The sequence below is a fragment of the Hypomesus nipponensis genome, chromosome 22 (genome assembly GCF_054491055.1).
Source record: "Hypomesus nipponensis isolate SF chromosome 22, ASM5449105v1, whole genome shotgun sequence".
NCBI lineage: Eukaryota > Metazoa > Chordata > Actinopteri > Osmeriformes > Osmeridae > Hypomesus > Hypomesus nipponensis.
The window spans coordinates 20,862,501-20,877,173 of NC_140382.1; the positions used below are offsets into that span (position 1 = coordinate 20,862,501).

The 14,673-nt window shown below is 48.3% G+C and overlaps 1 protein-coding gene across 2 annotated transcripts in view; it reads left to right on the top strand.

Moving 5' to 3' along the window:
- Nucleotides 1-13,808, top strand: part of gstcd (glutathione S-transferase, C-terminal domain containing) — a 40,112-nt gene extending 26,304 nt beyond the window's left edge. For both annotated transcript variants that reach the window (XM_084686768.1, XM_084686767.1), the window contains exons 7-13: nucleotides 1,295-1,410; nucleotides 2,360-2,404; nucleotides 2,835-2,963; nucleotides 7,528-7,661; nucleotides 10,354-10,384; nucleotides 12,301-12,370; nucleotides 13,187-13,808. In XM_084686768.1, the coding sequence (XP_084542894.1) occupies nucleotides 1,295-1,410; nucleotides 2,360-2,404; nucleotides 2,835-2,963; nucleotides 7,528-7,661; nucleotides 10,354-10,384; nucleotides 12,301-12,370; nucleotides 13,187-13,425 (764 nt within the window). In that variant the 3' untranslated portion in view covers nucleotides 13,426-13,808. The remainder of the gene's footprint in view (nucleotides 1-1,294; nucleotides 1,411-2,359; nucleotides 2,405-2,834; nucleotides 2,964-7,527; nucleotides 7,662-10,353; nucleotides 10,385-12,300; nucleotides 12,371-13,186) is intronic.
- The last annotated feature ends 865 nt before the right edge of the window (nucleotides 13,809-14,673 follow it).

A 14,673-nucleotide genomic window follows, 5' to 3' on the forward strand; every position in this document is an offset into this window, starting at 1 on the left:
TTAATCGATGTGTTATTAAAAGGATTAACGGGGTAAAGATTGCTGTGGTTTCTCCTGCAGGCTTGAGGATGTGTGTAGACGTGTGTGTGTGTACGTGTAGACGTGTGTGTGCATGTAGACGTGTGTGTGTGTGTAGACATGTGTGTGTGTGTAGGCAGTGCCGGCCGAGGCAGTTATAAGCGTCGCTAGACTGAGGAGTACGATGGCAGCCATAAAGAACATCTTAAAGAGACTCAATCTGCCCAAGGTCCTCGTCTGGAGCAAACACAACCCTACAGGAGATGACCGATCTGGCTCACCTGTCTCTCTGCTCACCTGTCTGCCTGCTCACCTGTCTGTCTGCTCACCTGTCTGTCTGCTCACCTGTCTGCCTGCTCACCTGTCTGTCTGCTCACCTGTCTGTCTGCTACCCCACAGGATATGACCGATCTGGCCCCAGATCAGCCGCTGTCGCCTCAGAGAGAGAACTTTCTGATCCACTGCATTTTAAACCTAAACGTATGCTTGGCGACCGCGATGGAATATATCAGTCCGGTGTTTTAAATTCACTTCAGTCTCCTTTCTCGTGGAAGGGTGAAGCCTTTGTTGAGGGCTGAATGTGTGTTCCATGCAAATCAATATGGAGCTGGTTGGTTGGTGGAGGAAGGGAAATTGCAGGCTGCTCTTTGACTTATCCTATCTGCCTGAGGCTTCAGGTCACGTTTTCTTCTCCTGAACGAAGGATGAAAGGAAGGATGAAAGGAAGGATGAAAGAGATGGAGATCAGTTCTTTTTTCCGACTGGACAATGGCTTGGTCAGCCTGTTCAGACCACCTACTTCAAGTCCGGGGTTTTCGACACAGAAGGAAATGTGGGCGCATTCACGCATGCACTTGCAACACATACACAGCCCACACACCAGCAAAACAAACACACACAGGTCATGTGTTCAGAGCTCTGTGAGACTACAGGTCATGTGTTCAGAGCACTGTGAGACTAACAGGCTAACAGTTCACAGTGGCAGTGTTCTCCTCTCCACATTGCTTCTAATTTAACATGAGAGAGAGAGCAGTAACCACTACAGTCCCAAGCAAGCTTTTTTGTGTATTATTGTGTGTGTGTTAGTGTGTGTGTGTGTGTGTGTGTGTGCGCACTGTACAATCTCTGCCTCTTTGTAACAGCATGTGGAAGAATGATTAGCATCTTTTGAAAAAGACAATGTGTACTTAATATAGTAACAGTTCCACCTAGCTGAACCTGTGATTATTTTGATGATATCAAATGTACTTAAGGTGTGTGTGTGTGTGTCGCCCAGGAAACATGTCGGACCTGCGTGCCTTGAGGAAACGTCAGCAGCTCAACAACCTGGTTGCCATGGTGACAGAGCTGACCCGGCCGGGACACACCGTGGTGGATTTCTGCAGCGGTGGAGTACGTACACCTGTCTATCTGCTCACCTGTCTGTCTGTTCACCTGTCTGTCTGTTCGTCTGTCTGTTCACCTGTCTGTCTGTTCGTCCGTCTGCTCACCTGTCTATCTGCTCACCTGTCTGTCTGCTCACCTGTCTGTCTGTTCACCTGTCTGTCTGTTCGTCTGTCTGTTCACCTGTCTGTCTGTTCGTCCGTCTGCTCACCTGTCTGTCTGCTCACCTGTCTGTCTGCTCACCTGTCTGTCTGTTCACCTGTCTGTCTGCTCACCTGTCTGTCTGCTCACCTGTCTGTCTGTTCACCTGTCTGTCTGCTCACCTGTCTGTCTGCTCACCTGTCTGTCTGTTCACCTGTCTGTCTGCTCACCTGTCTGTCTGCTCACCTGTCTGTTCACCTGTCTGTCTGCTCACCTGTCTGTCTGTTAACCTGTCTGTCTGTTTGTCTGTCTGTTAACCTGTCTGTCTGTTCGTCTGTCTGTTAACCTGTCTGTCTGTCTGTTAACCTGTCTGTCTGTCCGTCCATCGGTCACCAGCGTACAGACAGACAGACAGACAGAGCGTAGTGCAGAGGAGGGGAGACAGACAGACAGACAGACAGACAGAACACACCCAGACAGACAGACAGACAGACAGAACACACCCAGACAGACAGACAGACAGACAGACAGAACACACCCAGACAGACAGACAGAACACACCCAGACAGACAGACAGACAGTGTAGTGCAGAGGAGGGGAGACAGACAGACAGAACACACCCAGACACCCAGACAGACAGACAGACAGACAGACAGACAGAGCGTACTGCAGAGGAGGGGAGGGCTGTAACTGCTGTAGTGGATCTCCGAGCAGCAGCTTCACTCAGGTGACAACAGGTCAACACTCAGAGCAGCCGGCCTGTGATCACAGATGTCTTTGATGTGTGTTTACTGTGTCCCTCTACTCTGTCACTCAGGGTCATGTGGGCATCGTCCTGGCCCACTCTTTACCACACAGCCAGGTAAGACACACAACTAATGGGTGTGTGTGTGTGTGTGTGTGTGTGTGTGTGTGTGTGAGAAAGAGAGAGAGCGTGTGTGTGACAGAGCGTGGGTGTCTGAGAGAATGTGTGTGTAAGAGTGTGGGCGTAAAAGTGAGTAAGCGTGTGTGTGAGAGAGACTGTGTGTGTGCACGCATGTCCAAATGTGCGCATGCGTGTCAAGAGTACAAAATACCCTTTAAACTAAGCATGTTCTAGAAACTAAGCATGTTCTGGAAACTAAGCATGTTCTGGAAACTAAGCATGTTCTAGAAACTAAGCATGTTCTGGAAACTAAGCATGTTCTAGAAACTAAGCATGTTCTGGAAACTAAGCATGTTCTGGAAACTAAGCATGTTCTGGAAACTAAGTATGTTTTTCCTCCATCCTCTCCTGTCCTGTCGTGTTCCAGGTGATCCTGATAGAGAACAAGGAGGAGTCGCTGGTCAGAGCCCAGACCAGGAGCTCTGACCTGGGCCTCACCAACATACGCTTCATCCAGGCCAACCTGGATTACTTCACCGGACCCTTCCACATAGGGGTATGTTCTACTGGCATAGACCAGAACATCCTGCTCCTATAACCGACAGGAGGTTTCCATATTTTGGTGTGTATGTTTGGGACTAAACACCCTCTCTAGCAAAGTGAGTCATCCATAGATGTGTCGTTCTTCTTTCGTTATACCTTCAAGTGATAATAATTGCTACCTTTCAGCTGCTTTTCTCAAAGCATTCTGGGCTAAGTTATTCCGTTTCCCCTGGAGAATCACATCCACCGGGGTGTTCTACAAGTCTTCGTCTTCCTCCAGAACCAGCAGCTCTCCTCACCAGCTCACTGGTTGAAAAGAAACACATTTTCCTTTTGATTGCTTCACTTTGCGAGGCATGTCTCTCTTCCAAGAGTGGCTATTTGCTCCGGTTTGAAAAACAACCTTCTGGCCAAGGACGCAGACGGAACCTTATGTTCCCTTCTTACTAGAGAATGTAGGCGCTGTTTTTGGACCCCCACCTTCGTGAAAGAAACATTTTCATAGTGAAAGCCAGTGTTTCTCAGAGTCTTCGATAGCTTATTAAGTTACCCGCGCTTGCGCCAAGGTTCCAAACTATTTTTAATGATTTATTTTGTTGTTGGCTTTCCCACTGGACTATGTGTTGCCAGGTTTGAAGACGGCTGTGCCTGTTTGCATGGAAGCTTTGTTGGTTCGCGCTGTGCTTGTTAATGGCATGTTTTTCCCCTCTGCGTGTCCATCTTGTTATAGAGACAGCAGCAGCAGTTATCAGATGTAACACACACACACAGCCCTCTAAGCTGTGCCGTCAGACACCAGATAGTCCTCAGCCAACACCACATTCCTGCAGACAGGAAGCAGGAAGAACCTCCATCTTTCTCCCATTACGGGAGAGGGCGGCACGGGCGAGCGCCGTGGAGAGACAGACGGAGGGCTGGAAACTAGGCCCGTCTGGCCGCCGGGCCGCCAGAACGAGGCTGGATATTCATCTCCTTCTGACAGCTTTGTTTTTACACCCTCCAACCCTCCCTCCAACCCTCCAACCCTCCCTCCAACCCTCCTTCCTTCCCTCCCTACAACCCTCCCTCCTTCCCTCCCTCCAACCCTCCCTCCAACCCTCCTTCCTTCCCTCCCTCCAACCCTCCTTCCTTCCCTCCCTACAACCCACCCTCCTTCTCTCCCTCCAACCCTCCCTCCAACCCTCCTTCCTTCCTTCCCTCCCTCCAACCCTCCTTCCTTCCCTCCCTACAACCCTCCCTCCTTCCCTCCCTCCAACCCTCCCTCCAACCCTCCCTCCTTCCCTCCCTCTAACCCTCCAACCTCTCCCTCCACCCCTCCTTCCAACCTCTCCCTCCACCCCTCCCTCCCTCCACCCCTCCCTCCTTCCCTCCCTCCCTCTTTCCCCTCCCTCCAACCCTCCTTCCCTCCCTCCTTCCCTCCCTCCTTCCCTCCCTCCAACTCTCCCTCCAACCCTCCTTCCCTCCCTCCAACCCTTCCTCCAACCCTTCCTCCAACCCTCCCTCCATCCCTCCTTCCAACCCTCCATCCCTCCCTCCACCCCTCCCTCCACCCCTCCCTCCAACCTCTCCCTCCACCCATCCCTCCACTCTTCCCCCCCTCACCTCCCACCCCCCTCTACTACTGGGAGTGTTTGTGCTGATGGGGCTGGAATCTCTTCTTCCTTTGTGGCTAATTTTAGTTGCCCATGCGCCTGGTAGGAACAGCACTATTGAGAGTTTGATGTTGCCGTTGATCGTTCGTTGGTGTGGAGGGCAGCAGATGCACAAAGATTTCTGTTTACTCAGCTCGTTTTTATCACGCAGCATCGCAAGAACGCTTCAAATAACGCCCGTAGCCCTCTGCACGCTAGACCCAGCCTTGACCTCGAGACACGCTCTCACGAGTCACTGCTGGACCACGGCCAAGTGATTCCACTTGAAGATGCCGTGTTGTCAAAAGGGTCGTGCAAGGTTTAACTGGTTTCTAACGAGCCCACTTTCAACTGCTGAAGCATGCTGTTCAGACACAGACTCAACACTGACCCACTAGTTTACATTTACATTTAGTCATTTAGCAGACGCTCTTATCCAGAGCAACTTACAGTATCTACAGGGACATTCTCCCAGAGGCAAGTAGGGTGAAGTGCCTTGCCCAAGGACACGACGTTGTTTGGCACGGCCGGGAATTGAACCAACAACCCTCTGATTAACAGCCCAACTCCCGAACCACTCAGCCATCTGACCCCTAGTTACTGTTTGTATGTTTGTATTCCCATTCTATTTCCGGTTCGTTAACCCTGGATGGAGATGAGAAACGATCTGTGTTGTAAGTCTGTCTCATGGATGTTAGTCTACGTGTCTCACTTCGTTCTGCTGTTGTTTCAGAAAACACACAAACATAGACTCGCACAACTCGCGCCAGCAATGTCCTGAGCCCATAATCTCAGATACATAAATACAGCAAACTTTGGCAGTTTCATTTCTTTCTTTCTATCCTTCTTTCTTTCTTTCTATCCTCCCTCCCTCCCTCCTCTTGGCACAGCCAGTAGGAGGGCTGGGGTCCAGACCCAGGGGGTTTCAGACCCGAGGGCTTTTGAGCAGATGAAGTGTGTGGGAATGTTGGATGCGTCTCCTGTTTTGGTTTCCTGGTATCGATGCTTGAACGAGGCCCAACATTTCAAGCAGTTCTTTCTCATTTCTTGAGACGTGGCTCCAGTGTTGCTGTGCTGAAACGCCACGGGAGGGCCGTACTGCGGAGCCTCATCAGCCTCAATCAGCCTCTCATCCAGCCTCTCATCCAGCCTCTCATCAGCCTCTCATCCAGCCGTTACCTTCCTCCGCTTCCCCTTCGCTCCCCCCCTCTCTCCATCTCTCCATCCAGACTTATCTCTCCATCCAGACTTCTCTCTCCATCTCTCCATCCCCTCTTCTCTGTCCATCTCTCCATCCAGACTTCTCTCTCCATCTCTCCATCCAGACTTCTCTCTCCATCTCTCCATCCAGACTTCTCTCTCCATCTCTCCATCCAGACTTCTCTCTCCATCTCTCCATCCAGACTTCTCTCTCCATCTCTCCATCCAGACTTCTCTCTCCATCTCTCCATCCAGACTTCTCTCTCCATCTCTCCATCCAGACTTCTCTCTCCATCTCTCCATCCAGACTTCTCTCTCCATCTCTCCATCCAGACTTCTCTCTCCATCTCTCCATCCAGACTTCTCTCTCCATCTCTCCATCCAGACTTCTCTCTCCATCTCTCCATCCAGACTTCCCTCTCCATCCAGACCTCTCTCTCCATCTCTCCATCCAGACTTCTCTCTCCATCTCTCCATCCAGACTTCCCTCTCCATCTCTCCATCCAGACTTCTCTCTCCATCTCTCCATCCAGACTTCTCTCTCCATCTCTCCATCCAGACTTCTCTCTCCATCTCTCCATCCAGACTTCTCTCTCCATCTCTCCATCCAGACTTATCTCTCCATCCAGACTTATCTCTCCATCCAGACTTCTCTCTCCATCTCTCCATCCAGACTTCTCTCTCCATCTTTCCATCCAGACTTCTCTCTCCATCTCTCCATCCAGACTTCTCTCTCCATCTTTCCATCCAGACTTCTCTCTCCATCTCTCCATCCAGACTTCTCTCTCCATCTCTCCATCCAGACCTCCCTCTCCATCTCTCCGTCCATTCCACCCTCCTTCGTTGTATTAATGACATCCTCTCTCAGTCTCTCCCTCCATCCCTCCCTATGTGGCTGATACCCAGAGAGGTTCTTATGGTCATGCTCGGTTTAGCCACTCACTGGGGGAAGTTTGGTGCTGCGTGTGCCAGGAACCCAAGAACCAATTAAGTTTGTTTTGTTCTAGCTGGGTGAGCTGGTGCCTGAGAACTTGGTGCTCGTATTAGAAAGGCAACTAATCAATAGTTTAGATTAAATAGTTTGGTCGGTTTCTCTGTCTGCTTTGGGACATAGGACTGTCTAGATACTCTGCACAGGACATCCCATAATGAGTTGAACCCATGTGTGTGTTTGTGTGTGTGTGTGTGTGTTTCTATGTTTTTATCTATTTCCTAGGCTCGTTAGTTTTAACCTGTAGTCAATCAATATCAATATTATTTCTTCTCATTGCGTGCCTTTTATAATTTCCTGGTTATCACGCACAACAAATGTGTACAAAGCTACGATGGAGCAAGGCAGAAGGCAATAAGAAAATAAAGTTAAAAAAGAAAAATAAACTTTTGTGTCTTGTTGGGTGTGAAAAAAAAATGTTGAAAAAATATTTGTTATTGAACCTTTTGCTTAGAAAGGTTTAAAATCATTTTCAAAAAACGTTTTTCAAAAAATGATTTTGAACCTTTCGAAAAAGATTTGTGAAAAAAACGTAAAAAAAACAAAAAACAGTTTCCATCATTGATGAGTACTGAAGGATGTGTGTACTTTTTCCATCTCTGGTGGTTCATAATCAAACCAGCTGTGTGTGTGTGTGTGTGTGTGTGTGTGTGTGTGTGTGTGTGTGTGTGTGTGTGTGTGTGTGTGTGTGTGTGTGTGTGTGTGTGTGTGTGTGTGTGTGTGTACTGAACCCATTCATGTGTGTGTGTGTGCAGGTGGCTCTCCATGCGTGTGGCGTAGCGACAGACATGGTGATGTCTCTCTGTGTCCAGGCCGGAGCAGCCTTCGTGCTCAGCCCCTGCTGTTACGGATTCATACAGAACACACTCAGGTGCACCTTCCCCCGGAGGTACGTAGGAGTGTGTGTGTGTGTGTGTGAGTGTGTGTGTGTGGGAGGACTTTGGGGTGTGTGTGAGGGGTTTTAGTTGTGTGTCTGCTTCTGTCTATGTATCAGTTGTTACACAGCTTTATCTCCCCCTTTCTCTCTCTCCGTCTCATCCTCTTTCTTTATCCCCTTTCTCTCACTCCTCCATCTCTCCTTATCTTTTGTTTGCGAGTCTCTGACACGTGTCAGCTTCCTTCTCTGTCACACACACACACACACCTCCCTCCATCCCTCTCACACACACACACACACCTCCATCCCTCTCACACACACACACACACACCTCCCGTATCACATTGTGTGGGGCGTATAAAACCTGTCACAGGATGACAAAACGCAGACTCTTCGCACACAAACAAACGCTAATAAGAAGTTCTATTAGTCTGAGACAAATAACCTTTGAAGACTCCATTGCGTTTGACTGTAATGAATTCCGAGTCTCCGTATTTCCAGGAGTACGACCTCAGGAGTGAACTTGTGCCCCAGGCTCAGCATGACAAAGAGAGAGATGACGAGAGAGAAGAGAAAGGAGAGGAGAGGAGAAAGAGAGAGATGGGAAGAGAGGAGAAAGAGAGGACAGGAGAAAGAGAGAGAGATGAGAAGAGAGAGATTGGTAGAGTAGTAAGAGAGGGAGTAATCCAAATACATAAATAAAACACCCCGACCTGTGCTGTCGTTGTTCCTGTTGCCATGGCAGCGTCGTGTTGACTGGCCTTGAGGGAGGAAGAGACCACAGCAATTAAAAATTGACCGTTGATGATGGAGAGACAGAGCCAAAGGCTTGCTGAATGATACCGTTCATGCAGGGGGAATGGCTATACAGGGTCGGCTCCAAGGGGGGGCATTGGGGGGCAATGGGGGGCAATGCCCCCCCAAATGGAATGCTGTGTCCCTTACAAAAATAATTTTGTTACAGTATAAATAAGAAATACTGGCATTGGCTATAAATTAAATATCAAAATGGCTACACTTTCCTGCAGAATATGCAGGTCTGCTGTTATTTTGACTCTCATACATGCTTTGTAAATGCGTGCCCCCCTTGTGAAAAAATGCCCCCTCGTTTAATTAGTTCTGGAGCCGAATCTGTGGGTAAGGCTTAGTGGTTAGAGCACTTGCCTGCTAAGCTGGAGATTGAAAGTAGATGTAGCGCTAGACCTTCCTGTTTTCCAACATTTTGAAGGTCGGGGTTGTAAAACCTCTGTAAATGTATTACTACTGTACAGTCATTTTAATTGAATTTTTTATATTTTTATCAACGTTATCAGTATTGAGTGTCCGTATGGCGTACGGAGCGACAGTGTCTTTTTCCCCCAATTGTTGGAAAGTGGAGAGAGAGCGCAGAGAAACAGCGCTGCACCCTGCATCTTTTGTCAGAACGCAACAACTTTTCTCTGCGGTCGGTGCTTGATTTATAGCTGATCTCCATTGAACCTGACAGAGGCAAAGGTCCGAGTGAGTGAGTGACTATCAGAGCATGTTTTCTGTTAGGGAGAGTTGAACATCGTCGGACACAGACTCACTGACTACCCTGACCCTGTCTCCATAACCTCTGACCTCTCTCCATGACCCTTGACCTCTTTCCATGGCATGTTGATTGGTAGTTGACTTGAATGGACACAGGTTGGCTGTTTAAGAGCACACACAAACACACACACACTTTAAGAGCACACAAACGCTGACAGACACACAAACGCGCACAACCCCCCCTCCCCCCACATACACACACACACTGACTTTAACAGCCCATGTACACAATTTAACAGCACACACACTCACACAGTTTAACAGCACACCCACACAAACACATAATGATTATTCAAACAAACTACTTCCCATGCCTTCTACTGCCTCCTTTAAAATTGGTAAATTAATTTCTCTCAAGAGGTGGGAGAGAGAGAGGGAGAGAGAGGTAGGAGAGAGAGGTGGGAGAGAGAGGTGGGAGAGAGAGGTGGGAGGGTGTGGGAGAGAGAGGGAGAGAGAGGTGGAAGAGAGAGGGAGAGAGGTGGGAGAGAAAGGGAGAGAGGTGGGAGAGAGAGGGAGAGAGGTGGGAGAGAGAGGGAGAGAGAGGTGGAAGAGAGAGGGAGAGAGGGAGAGAGGTGGGAGAGAGTGGTGGGAGAGAGTGGTGGGAGAGAGAGCTGGAAGAGAGAGGGAGAGAGGTGGGAGAGAGTGGGAGAGAGAGGTGGGAGGGTGTGTTAACTGCAGTGTTCTCATGGAGACTGAGATCTGAAACACACTTTGTTTGTTTGTTGTTCTAAGTCATTTCCCCAAAGTGAGATAAAATGCCTGACTCCAGCAGTGTTTAAGACACGTGGAAAAATGACAAAGTTCAATATGTTGCTAATTTAAGGCTCTGTTGTCTGAACGTAATTGCAGATTTCTCACATTTTCTCCTGCTCTCTCTCTCTCTCTTTCTCTCTCTCTCTCTCTCTCTTTCTCCCTATCCATTTATCTTTCTGTCTCTTTCTCTCCATCTTTCTCTTTGTCTCTATCTCTATTCCTTTTTCCCTGTTTTTCACTCTTTCATTCTCTCTGTCTTCCCTCCTCTGCTCTCTTTCTTCGCGCTCTCTCTGTCTCTCTCTTTTCTCTCTCTCTTCGCTCTCTCTCTCTTTGCACTCTCTCTCTTTCTCCCTTACTCTCTTTCTCATTTATCTTGCAGCAAGAGGTTCCAGGAGATTCTGAGTTACAAGGTACCACCCAAGACAGCTTTTTATTTCACATGTTCTACATTCACGCCATCCCATAATGATGTGTCAAGGCAACAAGACTGCTGACAATTCATTATAATGCCCTCACTAACTACAACATCCAAATCATGCTATGTTTACTGCACTGACAGCACAGCGTCAACATATCACTTATCTCCCTTAACATGTTGTTTGGGAACAAATATCCTTTAACATTGCAAATTTCTGTCTTAATACATGGAATATTCCAGCAGTATGGTGGTTTTGTTTTTTTAATCGGTCTGGTTTTGTCTGTCTGCGTATGTTTGTCATATTGCAAACCGCCCCGTATAAAGAGCTGTAGAGACCTCTCTCACACCAGGAATCAACCCTACATCTTACATTTAGTCATTTAGCAGATGCTCTAATCCAGAGCAATTTACAGTAAGTATAGGGACATTCCACCTGAGGCAAGTTGGGTGAAGTGCCCTGCCCAAGGACACAACGTCATTTAACATGGCCGGGAATTAAACCGGCAACCTTCTGATTAATAGCCCGATTCCCTAATCGCTCAGCCATCTGACCCCATCTTGATAACTGGTCATTTAATGCCAGTTAACATGAGCTCTCCCCTCTCTTCTGCCCTGCTGGGCGATTTAGGTCTCAATAAACATACTTTCACATTTTCTTTTCATCTTGAGACAGAGACAGAGTGTAAGAGACACAATTTGCCATAATAAAGAGAGAGGATTGAGAGAGACAGAGATGATTGAAGGAAAGACAGAGAGACCGAGAGATGGTCGACTGAGAGGGGTAGACAGAGACATGGTCGACTGAGAGGGGTAGAGAGAGGGAGAGATGGAGATAGTTGAGAGAGAGGAGGAGAGAGAGGGTGCTTGAACCCCCTCGAGCCTCATACAGTATAGACCATATAGCATTCCAGGGAAGGACACGTGAATCTTGGGCTGGTTTTTGTGCTTCCTCTCCACACACACACACACACACACTCTCACACACACACACACACTCACACACACACACACACACACACACACTCACACTGGCCCAAGCTTGTTAAACTAAATGACAGCCCGGTGACAAATAGGGTATTGCTGAAGCAGAACACTAATGATCTGAGATATTGGTACTCAGTGTTAACTCAGAGTGTCTGCACCTTGGCCTCTCACACACACCCATACACACACACACACACGCACACACTGCTACATGTCCACACACACACACCCATACACACACACACTCTGCTTCCCCTCCACACACACATACACACACGCTTCGGAGTGAAGAATGGAATCAATTATGTCTGTAGTAGCTGTTTAATGACTAGTGCTCTCCAGGTTATGTCTGTAGTAGCTGTTTAATGACTAGTGCTCTCCAGGTTATGTCTGTAGTAGCTGTTTAATGACTAGTGCTCTCCAGGTTATGTCTGTAGTAGCTGTTTAATGACCAGTGCTCTCCAGGTTATGTCTGTCCAGTGCCTCTGACAGAACAGGCTCAAGAACTAGACCCAAGCGACTCTCAAGCCCCCACACCCCCCTCTCCCCTCCACACCCCCCTTCCCCCTCCACACCCCCCCCCCCTCTCCCCTCCACACCCCTCTCCCCTCCACACACCCCTTCCCCCCCCTTCCCCCTCCACACACCCCCCTCCCCGACACCCCCCCCCTCTCCCCTCCACACACCCCTTCCCCCCCCTCTACCCTCCACACCCCCCTTCCCCCCCCTCTCCCCTCCACACCCAACCCCCCCCCCCTCCACACCCTAACCCCCAGCCTCTCTTGGAAGATAACGACTGTAATGGTAGATCTGAGCTTTCTATGGAGAGAGTTCAGGTCACTTGGGTTTTGTTTACATAACGGGGGACATTAGCATGTGTGTGCGTGTGTCTGATCGGTTCTCTCTGTCCGACCGTCTTCCCAGGAGCACATGGTGCTCTGTCGTTTTGCTGACCAGACTGCCGGCCAGCTGCCCCCCGAAAGAAGAGTAATAGGTAACCCTTTCCTCTCTCTCCTGTATTTCTCAACCTCTTTCATCTCTCTCTCACTCTCCTTTCTATCTCTTTCCTCTCTGTCTCTATCTCTCTTTCATCTCTGTCTCTCTTTCCTCTCTGTCTCTGTCTCTCTTTCCTCTCTGTCTCTGTCTCTCTTTCATCTCTGTCTCTGTCTCTCTTTCCTCTCTGTCTCTATCTCTCTTTCATCTCTGTCTCTATCTCTCTTTCCTCTCTGTCTCTATCTCTCTTTCCTCTCTGTCTCTATCTCTCTTTCCTCTCTGTCTCTATCTCTCTTTCCTCTCTGTCTCTATCTCTCTTTCATCTCTATCTCTCTTTCCTCTCTGTCTCTATCTCTCTTTCCTCTCTGTCTCTATCTCTCTTTCCTCTCTGTATCTATCTCTCTTTCATCTCTGTATCTATCTCTTTTTTCAATCTCCTTCCTCTCTGAATCTCTCTTTCTATCTTTTCTCTCTTCCCTCCTCCCTGTTCTCTTCCCACTTTCTCACCTCTCTTCTATCCTCTGCTTGCTCTCCTCCCTCCCTCTCTCTCTCTCTCTCTCTCTCTCTCTCTCTCTCTCTCTCTCCCTCCTCTTCTCTCTTTCTCTCCCCCTCCCTGTTCCAGAGACCTCCAGTGATACCTCCTGCAGCTATCTGTCTGCAGGCTCCTGTTTGACTCCCTCTCTCCTGGTAATGGGGATGCGATAACTCTCTGATACTGGCTGCCTGGTGGTCTTCCATCCCCCTCCCCTCCATCTCTCCTCCTTCTTCCATACTCTGCCCTGTAGTCGGTGTCATGGCTCCCCCTCTCCTCCCATAGGTAAGCAGTGCATGGGTCTGGTCGACCTTGACCGCTCCTGGGCCGCAGAGGATTATGGGTACTCTGTGCGTGTGATGACTATGGAGCCAGAAAGCTGCTCTCCGAAGAACAACATGCTGGTGGGCGTGCTCACACTGGCGGACGGAGAAACTACAAGAAAACAGGAAGAACTACAACCGCAGGTCCAACCTGAGAATGGTGGCCCGATTGAAACTACAAGGACCATAATACACCAGTAGGACGTTCAGGGATGATGGAGGGGCTATTCTAAATGTGTGAGGTGTTTATGTCCAGAAGGTTTTTTTAGAAAGCGGGTATTGATTTTTTTATACACGGTGGGACTTCTTTTAACTGGCCAGCAACACTTCCTGGTTTTATTTACATAATTTTCTGTCAGCTTAATTTTATTCCTTTTCTCCGAAACTCTGATCTATTTTTTGTGACAGTAGAAGGGTTGTCTTCCTCACCTGCTGCTGTGGGTAATCAAAGCTGTAATCTCCCGCTTACCCTCTGGTGACTAGTGACGTTTATTTTAACGTTGATTGTGACCGTTTTCAATATGGCTCCTGTCTGCTGCAGTCATAAAAATAAACACCTCACAGCCCAGATGGAGAAACAGATACATCATTTTGTCCCCTCAGTAATATTGTGAAACTAACTGTTCGCATTTGCTGAAATGTGATGGTTTATACTTTGGTGGTTGTACTGCAGTTGTGAATGTGCTGATGTTAATTTAGGAGGTGGTTAAGATGTGGATGTTCTGTGTTGCTGTAGGTGGATGAACTGTGGGCATGTGTGCAGAATGTGTGTGTGCACGAGGACGTTTGTGTGTGTGTGTGTGTGTGTGTGTGTAGTGTGCGCTTACATGTATGTTTGTGTGTGTGGTGCGTGTGTTTGCATGAGGACATGTTTACATGTATCAATTTAGAAGACACTTTTTTGTAAGTGTGGTGAAGGCTTGGATGTGTGTGTGTGTGTTTGTGTTTGTGACAGGTCGTCTCAACCTTCCCTGGAAAGCAGGGATGATGTGGACATTTACATGTATTCATTTAGCAGATGCTTTTATCCAAAGCGACTTCCAAGAGAGAGCTTTACAAAACTGTATTGGTCACTGAACATAACAACAAGGTAGCTCCAAACATTGCGGGTAGCCAAAACATGAAGCATACATTGTGAAAACCAAATAAGTCCCTAAGGGAAGAACCATTAGAGCATGTAGCTAAATAATTTACAACTTAACAACATGAACCTCAAAAGTGCAAGGGGTGTACCTGTGGAAAAAGCAAGCAACAATAATACATTTCACAGCTAGTACAATCATTTAAAGTCAGTTTCAACTAACCAACAACAGCAACAAGTCTCTCAGTAAGAGCCATTGTGATCCTGGAGGAAACTAACATCAGGTCCAGCCAATCATTTCTAAGTACCGTTGAACTGCTGGAAAAAGTGCGTCTTGAGCCGTTTCTTGAAGGTGGGGAGACAGTGTC